The following is an 18,270-nucleotide window of genomic DNA, read 5'->3' as shown; positions in this document are numbered from 1 at the left end:
GAGGGGACTGAGCGTTTTCTGTGGCAGCTCCAAAACTATGGAATGAACTGCCACTGCACATTAGACAGGCCTCCTCACTGTCTAATTTTAAAACTCTTCTTAAAACCCTCCTCTGTTCTTTGGCTTTTCACACCACATAGGCTGTTGATTTTATGTGCTCGGATATTGTATCTGGGGTGGTCAGTCAATTTACTTATTATGTTTTATTGTGTTTTTATCTTAGAATTTTATCTAATTATGTTTTTATTGTGTTTATTTTACTGTAAAGCACTTTTGAAACCTATGGGTTTATTTAAATTTGTGTTTTACAAATAAAAATGAATTGTGTTACATTGGATTGGATCGCATATCTGCCTGCCTATAGTCTAGACCAGGGGTGTTAAACACATGGTCTGTGGGGCAAACTGGCCCACCAAAGGGTCCAATCCAGCCTGTGGGATGAATTTGTGAAATGTAAAAATTACACTAAAGATATTCATAGTTAAAGGTGTCAAAATCATTTCTGTTCGGATCTCAACTGGGTTGGACCGGTAAAATATCATAAAGACCTAAAGTGACAACTTCAAATTTTTCCTCTTTGTTTTAGTGCAAAGGAGTAAAATTACATGAAAATATTTATATTTACAAACTATCCTTTCACAAAAAAATGTGAATAACCTGAACATACTAAAATGTCTTAAAAGTATAATTTAACAATATTATGACTGTTACTGTTACCTGTCAGCCCTGCAATGAACTGGCGACATGTCCAGGGTGTACCCCGCCTTCGCCCATAGGTAGCTGGGATAGGCTCCAAGCGACCCCCATGACCCTAGTGAGGACAAAGCAGGTTCAGAAAATGAATTAATGAATGACTTACTATATTTTGTGCATTTGTATATCTCCTGGGGTGTCCGTAGCTCAGGAGGTAGAGCAGGTCATCCAATAACCGAAGGGTTGGCAGTTTGAATCCCACTCTGTCCTAGTCATGTGCTGTTGTGCCCTTGGGCAAGATAGCGCTCCAGTGCTGCTACACACACTGGTGTATAAATGCGTGCAAATGTTTGGTGGTGGTCAGAAGCAGTTTGGCAGACATGCTTCCGTCAGTTTGCCCCAGGGCAGCTGTGGCTACAAACATACTTTACCACCATCAGAGTGTGAGAGTGAATGAATAATGGATCCATTGTAAGCACTTTGAGTATGCATTGATAGAAAAGTGCTATATAACTCTAATCCATTATTATACTGTGATCATAAGTTTTAATGCACATGTGTATTATGAGACATTTCTTAAGAAATTTCAGGTTGTTCATGGTTGGTCATGTTATTCACATTTTTTAAAGGATGGATTACAGATGTGACCACCTTTCATTGGTCACATCTGAAACAACAAACATCCTATTGTTAAAAATTGATATTCAGTGCTGAAGGATAACCTAGCAAACAATAACAAAATTCAAGGCAGAGCTACTGAATCAAACAAGACAATGCTGAAGTGAAAACCAATATTAGCACAAACATTGTATAACTGTTGAAGATGCTTAAAAACAGCATTGTGTGTGCAAGTGTCTTTGTAATCAGCTGTTTTTGTATGTATTTTCAATTGGTTTCTTCAACCAAGAGCTCAGGTAGTTTGTGATTGCATGAAACACCACGAAAAACTGGCACAAATATATTTTCCATCCCCTTAAGGTAATGATGAATTAAATTACAGGAGCTTGATAACTATTAATTGTAGTTTCAGTCTTAATCCTCACCTTTTCAGTCAAATGAGCTGTTAAATTGTCTTCAGCTCATTTGTGCTAGGTAGTGCAAACCTGCTGTTGGCAAACTAACTCCTAATATTTACATCACAGTAGGTGACTGAAGTGCACATAAATCCACATTTTCCTTTGTAAATTTTCAGAAAATTCTGCTAAAAATTACAATACATTTGGATGGAAATCCAAAACATTTCACTCATATGCCCCCTCATTCACCCACCTTGCAGGGTCAAATGTCTGAGCGGGACCAGTACCTTGGCTCCTCAGACCTATCACCAGGAATGAAGCCTCCTCTGTACAGCCAACACTACAGCAGCCAGCCAGGTTATGGCAGTCTACCTCCAGATGCAGCTTTCCACGGTCCATCTATGGCTGGCCATATGGGGCCACAGAGGATGCCACCCTCCTCTGGATACCCCTCAATGATGAGGATGCCTGGTGCAGGAGGGCCCAGACCAGCAGGGATGAGACCAGGTGGACCTAATCCAGTAGTGCCCCCACAGCCCAATAACCTGAGGCTCCAGCTGCAGCACAGACTTCAGGCCCAGCTAGTAGGTGGCATTAGATACTTCAACTAGCACACATTAAATTTTTCTCCTTCATATTTAAGTTGCCCAGTGTCAAAATGCTCTTCATCTTAAGGCTTTTATACTTGACTTTTGGAATGAAATAGTCAAAATGGCCCCTTCGAACTGTAAAAACCTTGTAATTTAAATGTACTTGGTCTGCCACCTGGTGGACATTTGAGAGAAGACAACTTTCACTGTACATCAACTAAAACTTCACTGATGATATTGTGTAGTGTTGAGAAAGGACTGACATGGCTCTAACATATTTTTGTACAAATAATTTACAGTAAAACATCTGGAAAAAAAACTAGATTCTGCCATGTGTAAATATATGATATTTAGAGAAGTTGTCCAATGTTGTGACATTTTTCAACTGAATAAATGGACCAATGCAGTGGGATTAAAAAAAGAAAAAAATTAAATTTTTAGAGAATACAAGAAAATAAATATATAATCGTGTTTAGAAAACATTTTGATGTAACAGGTGTATGTTTTGCGTAAACACTTTGTTACAGTTTTTAAATTATGTTTATCATAATCTGGTTTGGATGTTCCAAAAGATCAAGTATTTTGTTCATATAAAGTACAACTTCACAACACATTATGACATAATCATCAAAATATTGCATTTGCAAAGGTGTCAGTGTGCTTTTTTTTAAGTGAAATAAAGTTCCACTGGAAGGCAGTGAATATAAAAACATGTTCACAACTAATATATTACAACAAACAAAAACTTGATTAATCAAATTAAATTGTGTAATTGTTTTTTTACCCAGCCTTGCTTTTTTTCTAACTATAGGCATTTTGTTAGTAAGTACAGGCCTAGTGAAGATATTTAGTCAATATTCTTTGGAAGTGTAATGCAGTCCTCTGTTCATTGTAGAACCGTCAGCCAGTGAACCAGATGAGCGGAGTGTCCAGTATGAATCTACCTCTAAGGTCTAATCTACCAAACCAGGTCAGTCCTCAGTATCATGTCTCCTTTTCGTTGCATATATGCATGTCTCACACAGACTTGATAAGGGATGAATTACTGTCTGATCACACCTCTGTGTGGCAGCCATTCTTCTTTCATGCCAGCAGTCTGTCCATCCATGTTTGTTTCATTGTCACTTTGCCATCTCTTGGTCGCTACCAGGCAGTCTCTTTTACTCTCTGTGATCATTTTTTGTCTTCTCTTATTTGTCTCCCTTTCTGTATGTAATTCTGTAGCTGTACCCCCGCCCGTCCCAGAGGGTGTATAGAGGGTATATAGATATACCAGGAATTCTGTCTGAGATTTTTGTCCATTCCATCTCTTGGATACTATTCAACTGATTCTTTTAAATTTTCACACACATGCTCTTGACCCCTAGGAGAGGTCCAGTGCACAGTTTGATAGCTGAATTCCAATTTTGGCATTTTTTAATGCATTTTTAAAAATTTCAACTTATATAATTGTCCATCTGATTTCTCAGCCAGTTATTCTCCCCATTCTTTTCAAATTTTACACACATGCTCTTTGCATGTGCCTTTCTTAATTTTTGCAATTTTTAGATCGAGATTTTTTAGATTGAAAGTTAAGACTCAAAATTATTCCCCAGGTAAACAGGGTAACAGTGAGCAGGAGGGCCAAAGTGTTGTGCGAGCAGGCGGGGGTATTAGTAAGCTCTGCTTACTTTTTATCCTCAACCACACTGGCCACAGGGTATTGTCAACACTTGGTCATCCGTCCGTCTGTCTGTCTGTCCAGTATGTGCAAAAACTTTGGCATGCACCAGTGGTTCTCAACCGGGGCAGCAGATAGTCAACAACAATATAAAGTGAGGGGAGTTCACTTTCACTGTCTCACAGCTTTATGTGAGACAGGGTAAAAAAAAAATCAATCTTAGATCGATTTTATTTAAATTTTGTGTAATCGAGTAATAGTGGATGAGATTGATTTTTCAGAGCAGGACCACGAGTACCTGACACGGAGTCGTGGCCGGCTCCGTCTCACAAACCCCTGGGGGAGATGGGGGGTGTCAGTCTCGCTCGCCATGGTTCAGATGCGGGAGGGGCGCAGAAGGAAGCATGGGGAAAACCCCTCTGTGGGAGGTCCTCCTGGTCTCAAAGTCGAACCCACAGTGCGGAGGAACTGGAAGCCCAGAGGCTCTCCAAGGCAGGTCGCGGAAACTGGTCGTTCTGGGAATACATGGTATACATGTGGTATACATGATATCTACACTCAGCCATAGGTGATGCTATCAGTTACTGTGGAGTTAGAGGAGCAGTAAAGTGAAATTCCTGGATAGCTATGGCCCTGCTCCGATCGACAGTCACGCTTGCCCGCCTGATTTTGGTATGCATCAATAAAATTACATTTTTTGGTTGAAATTAATGTATAATTTACAATAATTCAATTATTTTTCCATCTTCTGCTAAAAAATCTATCTATACAAGCTATCTTTTACAAAACATCTTCATACCACAAACATCACAAAGGATCACAACAACACAAAAATGCAAGAAACACAGTAAAAACAAAAAGCATTGTTGCTGGCAGACTAAAGTGTGCACGCTGTGGGTCAGGTCATACTGGGCAGAGAAGACACAGAAATGTTTCCCTGGTGATGAAGCTGAGCACACAAGACACAAAGGGAACAGGTCATTTGTGAATCTACCACTTACATTGTTGTTTCAGCTGTGAAGGTGATGTTATCATTTGTTAAAGTCTATATTAATGCCCGCATACATATATACAAACGAGAGGTCTTTATAATCATCATTCTCGAAGGCATCAGTATTAAGTGACCAATATAATTTTTTAGACCAAAATGTAAAGGAAAATATTTGTGTTGTGCAATACACATGTTACTGTGTAGATAGTGTTTGCTGTTCTATGATTACTGTAGTATATGCAGCCTGGTTTCCTCACTGTTTGTTTGGTCTTTCAGGGACCTGTCAACACCCAGATGCTGGCCCAGCGTCAGCGGGAGTACCTCAGCAACCACCTCCGCCAACGCCAGCAACAGCAACAACACGTGCACCAGCAACGTACCATGATGTTACGGACTCAGGGGCTTAGCATGCCATCTAACATGCCTAGTGGGGGTGCTGCACCTATGCCGATGCCCATGGGCAGTACCAACCCTCGCCTCCCACAAGGCAACCCACAGCAGTTCCCCTACCCAGCCTCTAGCTACGGTACAAGCCTACTCTCTCCTTCTCCTCATCCTGGTTCCTCCAGTCCCTTCTTCTCCCCACTCTCTCCAACTCATCATATGGCTCGCCAGGGCATGATGGGAAATATAGGCAAGCAGTACAACAGGGTTTTTAGTCCGCCATCACAGCACACTGTCTTTCAGTTCAAAAGTTCAGGTATATGATCAGTGCACAGCATTGGTTCATGGGAGATCAGTCATTTTTTGTTTTGTATTTTGAGGTGTTTGAACATAATCATCTAAATTTAAATATCTGTTTTGTCTATAATCACTTGTTAGTCCTTCTTGTTTCTTGCACTTAAATATCTTATTTTTACACCATCTATATTATAAACTAGTCAGGCTACAGACAGACTGCTGCAGGAATGACTATTAAAACCCGGAAATGAGTTGGCATTTTATACTTTCTGTGCCATCATCTTGAGTCATTAGCCTTTTTCTAGTGTGAATAGCCACTTAATTCACGCCCTATCCTTTCTAAAACAGGGCTCATCTTCAGTCGAGAACTGACTGTATTAAAGCTTCATTTATCCAACATAAAGCTAAAAATTAAAGATAGAGAACAGTCTTTATTTTTTCTTTATCAAACTTAATAACACAATGTAATTACAGTCTATACAAAAAGATGTGCCTGGATGAAAGTAGACAGGTTTATGGGGTGATAATGATTTTTAGTGGGATTTTGATTTGGTTCCTGAAATTAGTTCTGTGGTTAAGCTTTTACCTTTGTGGTTAACAAATGCAACAGGTTTTTATGGTTTGTTCTATGACCTCATATATACCACATGTGAATTTTGACACATTTCCATATCTTACAGACATACAATCAGTTCATTATAGTCAGGTTAACATTGTAGTTTTGGGGGATGGCATTTCCTCTTCAAATTCATCCTAAGAGTGGTTTGCTTTTATGAGGATGATCTCGCCAAACACAATGTGCAAGCATCACAAACTTTTGTACTTTTGAACATATAGCCGTCAAAACTCTGTCGTCTCTGCGGCACTGTGTAAAACACAGTCATTTTCATTGAAATCCCTATATCACTGATGAATCTTCTCTTTCCCTTGATTCTATATATTATTCTCAGTTTGACATTTGGCATGCTTCTTCTAGAACTTTGTTGACAATTCTGAAAGTTTCTCAAGTGAAGGACAGAATATGATTCACTTTTTTATTGGAAAGACTAGTTTTGAGAGAAGGACACAATGGCTGCAGTGGGGGGTGATCATGCTGTTTTTGCAATTGGTTGGTGTTGGGATTCAATTCCTGCTCACCTGTTGAGCATTTGGAGTGGGAGTAGATACATGTACCAATGTGCACTTCAGGTGGTCATTCGAATCAATTACATCCTCTAGGAATGGGCCAGCAGCAACACCAGGATCCAATGTCAGGCTTCCCATGTGGAACAGTGACTCCGCAGAGTCCCCTGCTGTCTCCCAGGATGGGGCAAGGTCAGAGCCCTATACTTCAACAGAACCAAGGCCAAGCCCTTACACAAGGCCAGGGCCCAAATCAGGGAGGAGGCCCAGGCTATGAACCTAGCACAGACCTCAGTGGATGGCCCCAACCTGCCAACATCTCCACCAGCAGCAAGTACGAGTACACAAGTAGTCGCAGTTTTATTTTTTTATTTTAGGAAATGAGTTTTAATTGTTGTGGTTATAGATGCTTTTTGGAGTTTCAGCAAGGAATGTAAAAATACTGTTCATTATGGCATAATAGCGCAATGTTCAAAACAGCAAACGTTAAAAATGGAGCTGGACTTGGACCCTGCTCATGATGCACCCAGGCTGACTGAAGTTCCCTCTGTTCAGTGTTTATCCACAGCAGTCCCAATCCCAGTATTCCACACAACCCACTGCAGGAATGTACAATGGTAACAGCAACATGAACGTGGGCATACCAATGGCCAGTAACAGTGGTAACATGAACCACATGTCAGGACGGATGAGCTCCATGACATCCATGGGTCCAGATCAGGTGAGAGACGCAGTCTGCATGGATGCTGGCTCTAATTTTATTCTGTGCTTTGAAAGTATATACTGCATGCTAAAGGCAAGGGGTATTGTTTTTGGTTTGGTTTGTTTGTTTGATGGTTAACACTCTAGCAGCAAAACTATTGGTTGAATTCATACTAAATTTGGTTCATTGCTTGCCAGTGACACATAATATATCTGATTACATTTTGGGAAAAGTAGGTCAAACTTTCAATTTTTTATGAATTTTTTAAATTTTTTTTTTTTTCCATTTACTTATAATGGGCAAAATGTCACATGTCTGTAGCAGCAAAACTCTTGGTTGAATTCATACCAAATTGAATTAATAGATTACCAGTGACCCAGAGTAGACGTGATTACATTTTGGGAAAAGTAGGTCAAAGTTCAAATTTTTGGGGGAATTTTTAAAATCTGTTTTCTTCTCTCATTTAGTTATAATGGGTGAAATTTCAAATGTCTATAAAACATCAATTTTGTTTCAATTTACTTCAAACTTGGCACATATACAGAGGCAATTGATATGCTGACATCAGCACACACATAGACATGATAACAGCAGGTGGATCCATGCCAAAATAAGCTACAATATGTGCGAGGGGCGGGGTTTGTTGTGCCTGGCACCACTTGTTTATTATTACCTTTATTTTTAATAGGTTTAATGAGTCTATTATTGTAAATGAGCTTTTAGATGCACCATTTATTGATTCTAAATATGAGGCAGCTGAAATGCTGAAATGAAAACACACTACATTGTGCATGTTATATATAACTCGTCTGGCTTGCACATTTGCCTTTTGATTTCACTTCAGAGATGAGATAGACCCCATTATAAAATATCTATGCTACTTTCAATATATGAATCTTTACACCTGCAACCTTTCCTTTGAAATTACACTGATGAAATTAATCCCAGTTCATGCTGGTAGTAAATGTATTTCCCAATTAAAACTTACCAGTTGCTTTTTAGATTCCATTGCTACATTATTTGTTTTGATAGTTTATAGATTTTTTGATGAAGAATTAGATGGGTGCTTTCCCTACCACTCTAAAGATAGCTGTATTTACAGTGACCAGTTGTCCCGCCTTGTGTGGGACTGCACAGCATTATGACCATTTTTCCACGTCCCGCAAATTGAGACGATGTCCAGCATTTGATTGGCTCTGGCTCTCCAAAGCGCAGGGCAGTTGCCTTTCTCCAAACATGACTTTTGTTTTGTTGCGGAGACAGCACTATCACTACTGGCTGTGTCCGCTGTCAATCAACAAACATGCACATGGGGGTCAGGAGTCCATCAACCTGTCAGCAGTGTCCTCCTGACCTCTGCTCACTGGCACACAAAAAACAAAGGCAAAAGCCTCAGACACCGGCATGCAAACATTGGTGGAAATCATGGAAATTCCGTGCAAAAAACAAAAGATGCAACTACAGAAAAGAATAGGAAAATGTTTATACATGAGTTAAAGAAATGGGGGGTGATTTTACACAGGATATTCTGTGAACTATGTCAACTATGTTATTTCTCCATCGCGCCTAGAGGCGCGTATGACTTGAAGCGACACACTGTATGCATGTGATGTTTGGTTAGATTTGATCCCTATTCCCTTTTGCCTGTTTTTAAGTTTGGAGTTTGAACTGAGAGACTTGAGGTGACAAAATATGCTTTTGTCAAGTATGTGGATATTTATTTTTTGACAAAATTCCACAGGATATTTATTTTATCTTATTCTATTTTTATTACTCTGTTAAAATGCAAAATATTTGACTGTTCTGTGTATGGATGCACAAAGGTTTTTGGTCCAAGTAATTTTAGGTTGTCTGGAAGTGGAAACAGCTGTTATAATGTTGTCAGTTATGCTTTTTTGTTATATTGCACATAGATTAGTTTACCTTGGGTTGTGAACACGCACTCAAAAAAAAAAAAAAAAAACCGCTGATTCTCTAAAAGTATTCAATTACAATATTTGAAACTTGAGGTTTCTTTTTTGAGTTTACTAGTAGATTTTTTTGTTTGTTTGTTTTTACAAGCAAAAAAAAGTTGTTGAAACCTGTGCAAAAAAAAAGCAAAAAAAATAAATGCCAAGTGCAAAAATATGCTTACGGTGTGCAACCAAATCAAATTGTTGTTATTTAAGGTGGACAAAAAGATAGACATTGTTTAAAAATCTAGACTTTGTTCCAGCATTACGGTTACATGTCCCACATTGTCCCACACAAACACACTCCTTGTCCCACATGTGACTCATAAGCACCTGGTCACCGTAGCTGTAGTTGAACCTCTTAAATACCTGACTCTTTTATAACTACAGACCAGTATCCAACAAGTTATATTTCCAAAAAACTCCAGGTCTAATGTGAGTCTAAAAAGAAAGCTTTGTATGTTATTGTTATTATTATTTGATTTATCAATTTATTAATTGAAAGGTCAGTCATGTCTTTCAGGTAGGCTTCACAGTCTGACTGGCCTCTCTGTCACAGGTTTTCATTGGGTCAAGTATTATATTGATTTTTTTTTTTGTAAACATGGATGAATGCTCATGTAAAAGCTGAAGTGTAAAATTTATTATGACGTTCTTCAATATTCAGTTTTAGATCCTACACTCTTTAGATGTATCTATGGATTTCTATAGGAAGGTTGGTCCATTTTTCAGGATAATATTTTCATATATGGGAATTATTTTTCATAATGGAAAGGTTTCAAGAAATGGTATTACATGTTGCACAGCATTCTACAGTTGTTACTTAACCAGTATTTCTGTAAAAGGTCTCAATAATTTTATATTGATAGAAATCAAGTTCATTGTTCATTAATTCTGCCATCCTTCCTGGTACAGGTGAGTGACAGCAGCCTGATCCTGGAACAGCTGGCAGGAATGGAGATGCTGACACCAGACACTGATACCAGTTCTGTAAGTAAAGTGTAGTTGCCTTTATGTATGTGAGTAACACATAATGATGAAATAGTGCATACGAAATGTTCAGACCAGGCCAGAATGTTTTATACTAATACTGATACTATTGAATGCATTTACAAGAAGATCCTTGAATGAGTTTTTATGTGCAAAAGAAAACATACTTGAAGAATAGTTGTGGGAAAAAAAAACAATCGTTATTCAGCAAAAAAAAGGGTTAGAAAGTTTTTCATGACTAAATTTGTTAAGTCTACAATAAAAGTCAGTCAACTGAAAGATTAAACCAAAAAAGTCTTAATATGAGACTCTTTTGCTTATTACAAGCAAAGAAAATGAAGTAAAATATTATTTTTTATTTTCTTCATTTTCCTTTTTAGACACATGATGCCATGTGTTTATAATGGGGTGTAATGTTTCCTTCTTTTCTAGAATTTCTGCTGACCTTGACTGCAGTTGTGATGATGAAACATGCAAAAAACATTGATGTCAGCTCTGGAAACGTGGCTCCCTCTTTCATACCACCCTACTGAGAGAAAAGTGGAGAGAGTACATCAAAGACGTGTAAAACCTTCTGAACCGCATTCACCTCAATCCGGTTCATCATTTTTATGCAAAAGTCCTGACAGGGAAACTTTCCATCCGTACCAGTCCTACACTGTTACTCCTACATCCACTGGTCAGATGAATGTATTTGGGAGTTTTCCTGCTGAAAACACACAACTGTAATCCTCTCAAGTCTCTGAGACCGTGTGTGTGTGTGTGTGTGTGTGTGTGTGTGTGTTAAACTAAAAGTATTGATGTCAGAGTTAGAGATATGAATGGTTGATAGACCTGTATGATACATGGACTGTATCACTTATGGTTCGATTTTATAGCCTGTTTGAAGGTTTATGAAAAAAAATATTTTACTGGTATTTATAGTTTTGAAGACATTTTAGAGACTATTTGTATGAAATGAAGAATGGTACATATTGTTGTTGATTTTGAAATTAATATATTTTAACTGCTGTAGTTACGGGGGAACTGTATACAGGTATCCCTATTTAATGACTTTTTGAAGGTGAATGTGTATATATTTGTACATATTTGGATTTATTCTAGTGCTTTTCCCTTAAGTGGTATTGCAAAGCAGCAGTTTAGAATGTTTCTCAGAGAGCAGAAATAATGACAGTGATGATTATATTAAACCTCACTCTGCAAGTCGGTCACTTGATTTAAGCAACTCTGTAGACAAATAGACAAAATAGTTAAATACTTAATTTTCATTCCGGTATGACAATCAGAGGTCTTTAACTAATGATCACACTCAGCTAAATAGCCAATCTTGTGAGAATTTAGCTAGTTAGCAAGTGAAGGGTTGCACCAGCTGAAACAGGTTAAACATAAGCAGTCACTGATCAGCTACAACATGTTGTCAAGTGAAATGGTAAAATGTGGATTTTTTCATTAACATGGCACTTTTCAGTGGGTAGAATATATTAGGCAGCAAATTAACATTTAGTCCTCAAAGTTGATATGATGGCATCAGCAAAATGGGTAGCCTAAGCATCTAGCAATTATACTGGCCAATTACTCGGTCTGAACATCTCCAAAACTGCAAATCCTGTTAGATGTTCCCAATTGGTTGGTAATCTAACAAAAATCAGACCGCCAGTCTAAGGAGGGAAAACCAGATGATCTCAGTTCAACCCGGCATCTACAGGATGTTCTGGACAAACAAATCCAATCCACGGAGGACCCATGTCCGAACTTACAGAATTTAAAGGATCTGTTGTTGATGTCTTAGTGCCAGACACCACAGCACACCTTCAGAGGTCTTTTGGAGTCCAGGTCTCAGGTCAGAGATGTTACGATATAAGTAATAATGTTATGTTCCCACAGATGCCCAGTTGGATTGAGAATCAGTTCTTGCTTAGACCACTTTTGGCAGGCTACTAATCACCGCAGATCAGGAATGCTCAAAAGGATCTGCAGTTTTACTGATTCTCTTAGCAAGTCATTTTGCCATCACAATTTGTCCCTTGTCAAAGTCCTTCAGATGTCCTCTTCATGTATCAGTGGTCATAATACTAAGGCTGACTGGTGTATGTTACAGCTTACACCTAACGCTGTGAAGATCTTAGTTATCCAAGTCATGGTATATGTGGTGCCATTGGCTGTATGAGCTCAACTTGCCTCAACTCAGCACTATGTGATTAACACGTTTTGTCAGGTATCATTTATAATACCACCTTTACATTAGTTCCGAGCATGCTGATGTAACAAAAACATAACATAAAACACTTCAGATCACAGATTGGTCAATGTAGAGTTGTCACAACACGAACACTTTTTTGTATCACCATGTTGTGGCACTGGACAGTAGCCAGCTACCTGGGATCAAATGTTCAAGTCAGCTCTATCTTAATAAGTTGACCTCAGAACTGAATTTACATAAATATACTCCAGCTTGAAAAAGTATTAAAGCGTACATTTTACTTCAAAATTGACAATTTATATTTGCAAGTTTCATCCCCCACTATTGCTGTTAGCCTGTAGATGCCTTCAGTTTCAAGATGACATTACAACCACCAATGGAAATGGAATGTGCTGGTACCAAAACAAGAGTGAAGTCAAGTCAGAAAAAGGGTAGCTGAGTTGGTACTGTCAGTGGAAAAGCAGCTTAAGTGCTGAATCAACTGGACTTGATAAACTTTCTTGAAGATGTTTAATCTCTTATCCAAAAGACTTCTTTATTTCTAGTAGACTTTTTGACAGTCCCAGGCATTTAAGCTGGAGGGGGTTGGTTTACTTCTTCACAGTCACTGGGGTCACATGAGCCTGGAGAATCTCATAAGAAACAGACAGGTCAGCAGCTCACATGTTATTCAAGCGAGAAAGAAAAGAATTGGTGCCATCTTGTAGACTGGAATCATTTTCAAGAAAATATATCCATTTTGAAGACATTTATGATAATCAGTTAATGAGTGGCATAACTGTTGAGGCTATGATAATCCATAGGTTTCTTATCTAGTGCCAGAACTGTAAGTTATGATATGTGCAAAAGTGACATCCCCCCACAGCTGCAGCTTTGCGTTTAGTGCTGTCAACTTTGTGTTGGCATGCTAACACTTATAAGTAACACTTTTGTTAACAGTAAGCAAGGGTATGTAACATTGACCTCATTCGTCCACAGGCTGACAGGAACTCAGGTACCTCAACAGCCAAAAATGTTCCTTAGAGGAAAAAAAAAAAAGTTTGGTCAAACAATTTTCTGTCAGATCTTTATACAATATTGTACATTAAGATTACATTAATTTTTAATGCTCTATCTCATGTTTTAATACTACTTTCAATTTCTCCTCCACATTAAAAGATCCACACTGCAAAACTGATGAATGAGTAACTAGTAAATTGTCTTAAACTGTAGACCATTTCAGACTTTTTGTAGTTTTTTGTTTTTTTTCCACGAAAACTGGACATGGATTTATAAAATATAATTATAGACATCTTTCATTTTAACTTTCTCCGTTGAGACTGATGACTTCCTGTCCAGCAATGGAGGTCTCCTATTGTGGATTTCTCCCATTAAGTTCTAAACATCACCATGTAAGCACGCTAGTATTAACTCAGTCTTTGTTTACTGTTTTGATCATTTTCCCCACTCCTCTGAGGTTTGACTATTGAGATTTTTTCTGCCTAAAAGGCAACTTTGCCTTCTAAACATGTATATAAAAACCCATACTACTGCATTTCATTTGAAACGCATTCATTCATTTGAAGGCTGCTGGTTCTGGACAGTGATTGAATGTCATGTATCCAGACTGTTTATGATCACTGAACCTGTGATCATAAATAGGCAAGGACAACATGTTTATTATTAGTGCAAACTTTCTATTTATGAAGATCCTTCACATCTCACAGTTATGTTGAATTTTACTACCTGGAAATGTCTGGAGAATCATTTCATCAAAAATTTTCAAAGGTGCTCTCTGATCTTTTAGGTGCTTTCACATACATGTCTGTTAGCTTGAAATTGTGAACAAAACCATCTGTAATTTTTGTTGTGTATTTTTTTAACCTTTGGGTGGTCCAGAAAAACTGCAAAGCGCGTACTGTATCAAGGATGAAGAATGTGAACATGCAAACTGACTGCAAAATGAAACACTGAATTGAAGTTTTAACTTTTCTTTTTTTAAATTAGTTATTATTGATCCTCCATCACAGATAAGATATATTCTTTTGTCCACAGGTTGTACAAAAATACATCTGAAATGACATTAAAGTCCAGTAAAACATGCTGGTATTTGTAAAATCCCAAACAGCTGTATAATGATGTACTGTATCAGGGCCACACTGAGCAGAAATGAAATATAATTGTAATAAAGTCTTATTATCATAGGATTAAAGTCATTTTACTTTTGTGGAATTTAATTTAAATGAAGAAATCATGTACAGTAGCATCTAATAGAAATATCAGCCTTGTTTTTCATTCAGTAAAACTGCATTTATAAAACACACACCACTACATTTGAGTCCACTGGAAATTGAAGTGTTTTCTACATAACATTATGTTATGCTATGCTATGTCATTACTATGTTTCTGTACTTTTTTTTTTTTTTTTGGGGGGGGGTGGTATAACAAAATTTATCCTTGTAATGGTATGACTTTCTCAACCATTACAACTTTATTCCTTCAAAACTTGGACCTATTCTTTAAACAATTACAACTGTAGACTCATAAAATTTGGAACATTGTTTCTGGAAATAGTTTTTGTCAAACAATTATGACTTTATTCTTCTGAAAGTTTGACTTTTTTCTGAAGTACTGATGTAAATTATGGCTTTTCTTTGTAACGTTATTTATGCTTTGTATTTAAAAATGGTTTAATATATTGACTTCTCTTGTTTGACTTTTGTTTTTATGACTTGTAGTATTGTAGTCTTGTAGTATTTTTCTTTTTTTTTTTTTTTCTCAAAATTCAGACTTTTTCCTCTTCTTTAGATCCTCTGTGTGGCCCTGATATTTGTTAATACAAATGTGAAAAACCCCTCCCTCCCCCATGTTTGTGGAGAATGATGGCAACCTAGACAGTCCTGTTTGTTAACCCCTATGTCTTTTAGATGGGAATGAGTGATCTTTTTCCAAATGTTCTCTTTTTTGATACTACTGTATTTCTTGTGAATATTTTCAAATCTTAAGACTGATAGGGTTATGCCTTAGCTGTGTGCATTTTACAGATGGGTGATGAGATGTCACATTCTGCTCAGTAACAGTAGTCTTCACATTCAGTCTATTTCCATAACCTCAGCTTCAACTCACTGATAATGTAAGTTGATGATGATACTGTGTCAGCATTCAGCAAAATGTACAACGTGTTGAGTGTAGCTGCATATTGCTCCAGGGAGATTCTCTGTAAAACACTGTTTTTCAGGGTCTAATGTCAGTTTTCTTTAAACACACCTTTGTTTGATGGACCAGTAACTGTATCACAAGGACTAAATAGAAATTTGAGACCATTTTTCTTTAAAATGGAGGATGAATGCACAAACAAGGCTGAAAATCAGAGCCAGGCACATCATGCTAACTTTTCACTATTATTTTATCATTACCATTTTTGTTTGATGTGTATGTATAATGTATTTGTTGGACAGATATTGAAGTTAACCCTTAGATGCATGAGTGACTGGACCTTACACTCTTCCATAACTGGGTCAAAAATGACTTGTGTTAAAATCAATGCATTTTAATGACATTTTTGTCATTTTGTCACATTAAAAATAATAATTTGTATATTTTGGTTCACACAAGAATGATTTAATGTTTGATTTTTTGTTTTTTTTCATGTTTTAACATTTTTAACCATTTAATTTTTTTTTTATATTTTCAAAATTTGAAAAGCAAACTATACATAGTACATAATATATAGTATATAACAACAATACAACGATATCCACATCCGTCTTGTGCTTTCTGTCTCATCACTGTAATCAGTTGTGATAAACTACCTGTGTCTGGCAGTGATCTTTTCACACAGGTACTTTTTTTTTTTTACAAAGACATTGCAAGAAAACAACCTTTTGACTCAGTTATGCATCTGAGGGTTAAGCAGGGCACACTGCTATAGAAACATGCTATAACACATTTGACATCTGGACTGACCATGTGAGCTGTTGATGATGAAGCAAACTAGCTGCACTGACCTACAGTACACTGTAAAATGAATATTTAACCAGCTCTAAATTGTCAGTTTTCATCTCTGTAAAGCCAGTGCATGTGTGTAGATAAGTACAAACAAAACCAAGCAAGCATACTTGGAAAAAGTACCCATGCTGCTTTTTATTCTAGTCTATTTAGGCTTCTGTGAGAGAAAAAAAAAGAAATGTAAATAATGACTACATTACTAAGTAAGTTCATTATTTTTTAGGTATTGAATTGAATTTTGAGGTACGATGGCAGAATTTTCAAGTGGTGAAAACAGGCTTCAACGGGTTTCAAGCCAAGGGCAGGTCAGAAAATAGCTTATAAAATATAAAGTCATCTACAGTACTGTGTAGAAGTCTTAGACGACCTTTAACTTTGTTGTTTTTGCAGGGTTGAAATTAATGTTCATCTATAATTCTCAGCAAGCAAGCAAGAAACTACAAAAAAATATGTGCACAGTATTAAAAATACAAAAACATGAGAGCTAAATGGCTCCTACAGGTTACTCTCAGCACTTTGCAGAACCTTTGTTCCTATTGTGGAAAAGTATTGATGTGTTGAATGAAACCTGGTATAAAACACAAAATGAATGCAGTATATGTCACATTGTCTCACAAGAGTTATTAAAGACATGTTGAGTACAGGTAGCATTAAACACTAGACACTTGTTTACAGAATCAGGTTTTTTGTTTTTTAGTTGTTTTTTTAATTTTATTTTACATGGGCTATTTCCCATTTATCCTGGTTATAACTTAATACACAGACAGAATTTTGTTAAGACTATGGCACAGTACAGTAATAATGTTATAACTTCAGCCACTGGTAAAATCATCTTTAAATGAAGATACTGTGGCCCGACAGATAATTCACATTTTGTCCTAGTCCATAGAGCACATTCCCTCTGTCAGTGAGTAGACGATATCACTGTAAAACGTTCCTCCATTGTCTTGGTGATCAGCTGTAAAATGAGTGTTTGCTGATAGAGTGGTAAATCAGGATGGAGCTGTTTGTGATTTTTTTATTTTTAAACATTTTCCTCCTGATATTCATGTGGAATATCTAAGTGTTGACACATTCCAGTCCAGACTAACATTTTATTCACAGTGAGTGTTTTCCAAGGCAGATGTCTGGATGATCACACTCTATGCAGGCTGTCTACTGTCAAGTTACTTTTGCCAATACCGCTTGTTCATTTCTAATTCATGCAACTGTAAATAAATTATTTTTATGGAGCAGGACTGGTTTTGTCCTTTAATGTCATCCAGCAGGCAATGGTGGATTTACCTACTAGCGCCACGCTCCCCGTTTGAAAATGTGCGGGAAAAAAAGAATCGCCACAGCCAGGATTCAAAACCCTGTCCTCCACATCATAGTCTGTAGAGTTACCTGCTAAGCTATACACCAGCAGTGCCAATGGCCGACCTATTTGCTATCTGTGTGTCTTCATTCTTTTCAGGATGTAATGTTTATTCCTGTGGGTGGTACTTGCGCCCAAATTTTTGTGCCCCAAGACTCTTGTAATGGAGGAGGGGAGGGGGGTCTACTGTGCACATGCCATTTATAACTTGTATTTGCATGGTGAAGAGAGTTAAATCTGAACTAGACTTAAGTCTAATAATCCTGAAGAGACAACTGTTTATTCATGCAGCATTTGGGTCTGCATGTCAGAAAAACAAATGGGAAGC

The 18,270-nt window shown here is 37.4% G+C and overlaps 1 protein-coding gene across 4 annotated transcripts in view; it reads left to right on the top strand.

Annotated features, from left to right (window-relative positions):
* The window catches only part of LOC115437778 (nuclear receptor coactivator 2-like), an 83,184-nt gene extending 65,363 nt beyond the window's left edge, over positions 1 to 17,821 (top strand). For 2 of the 4 annotated variants that reach the window (XM_030161116.1, XM_030161115.1), the window contains exons 16-22: positions 1,970 to 2,293; positions 3,195 to 3,269; positions 5,227 to 5,650; positions 6,850 to 7,087; positions 7,309 to 7,474; positions 10,324 to 10,398; positions 10,831 to 17,821. In XM_030161116.1, the coding sequence (XP_030016976.1) occupies positions 1,970 to 2,293; positions 3,195 to 3,269; positions 5,227 to 5,650; positions 6,850 to 7,087; positions 7,309 to 7,474; positions 10,324 to 10,398; positions 10,831 to 10,842 (1,314 nt within the window). In that variant the 3' untranslated portion in view covers positions 10,843 to 17,821. Of the gene's footprint in view, positions 1 to 1,969; positions 2,294 to 3,194; positions 3,270 to 5,226; positions 5,651 to 6,819; positions 7,088 to 7,308; positions 7,475 to 10,323; positions 10,399 to 10,830 lie in introns of all 4 variants that reach the window. The other 2 variants (XM_030161119.1, XM_030161117.1) reach the window with 2 other exon arrangements.
* Positions 17,822 to 18,270: the final 449 nt, after the last annotated feature.

The sequence above is a fragment of the Sphaeramia orbicularis genome, chromosome 17, assembly GCF_902148855.1.
Source record: "Sphaeramia orbicularis chromosome 17, fSphaOr1.1, whole genome shotgun sequence".
Classification (NCBI taxonomy): Eukaryota; Metazoa; Chordata; class Actinopteri; order Kurtiformes; family Apogonidae; genus Sphaeramia; species Sphaeramia orbicularis.
Note: the sequence above shows the minus strand (reverse complement) of the source record. Positions and strands in the feature narration are given on the sequence as shown.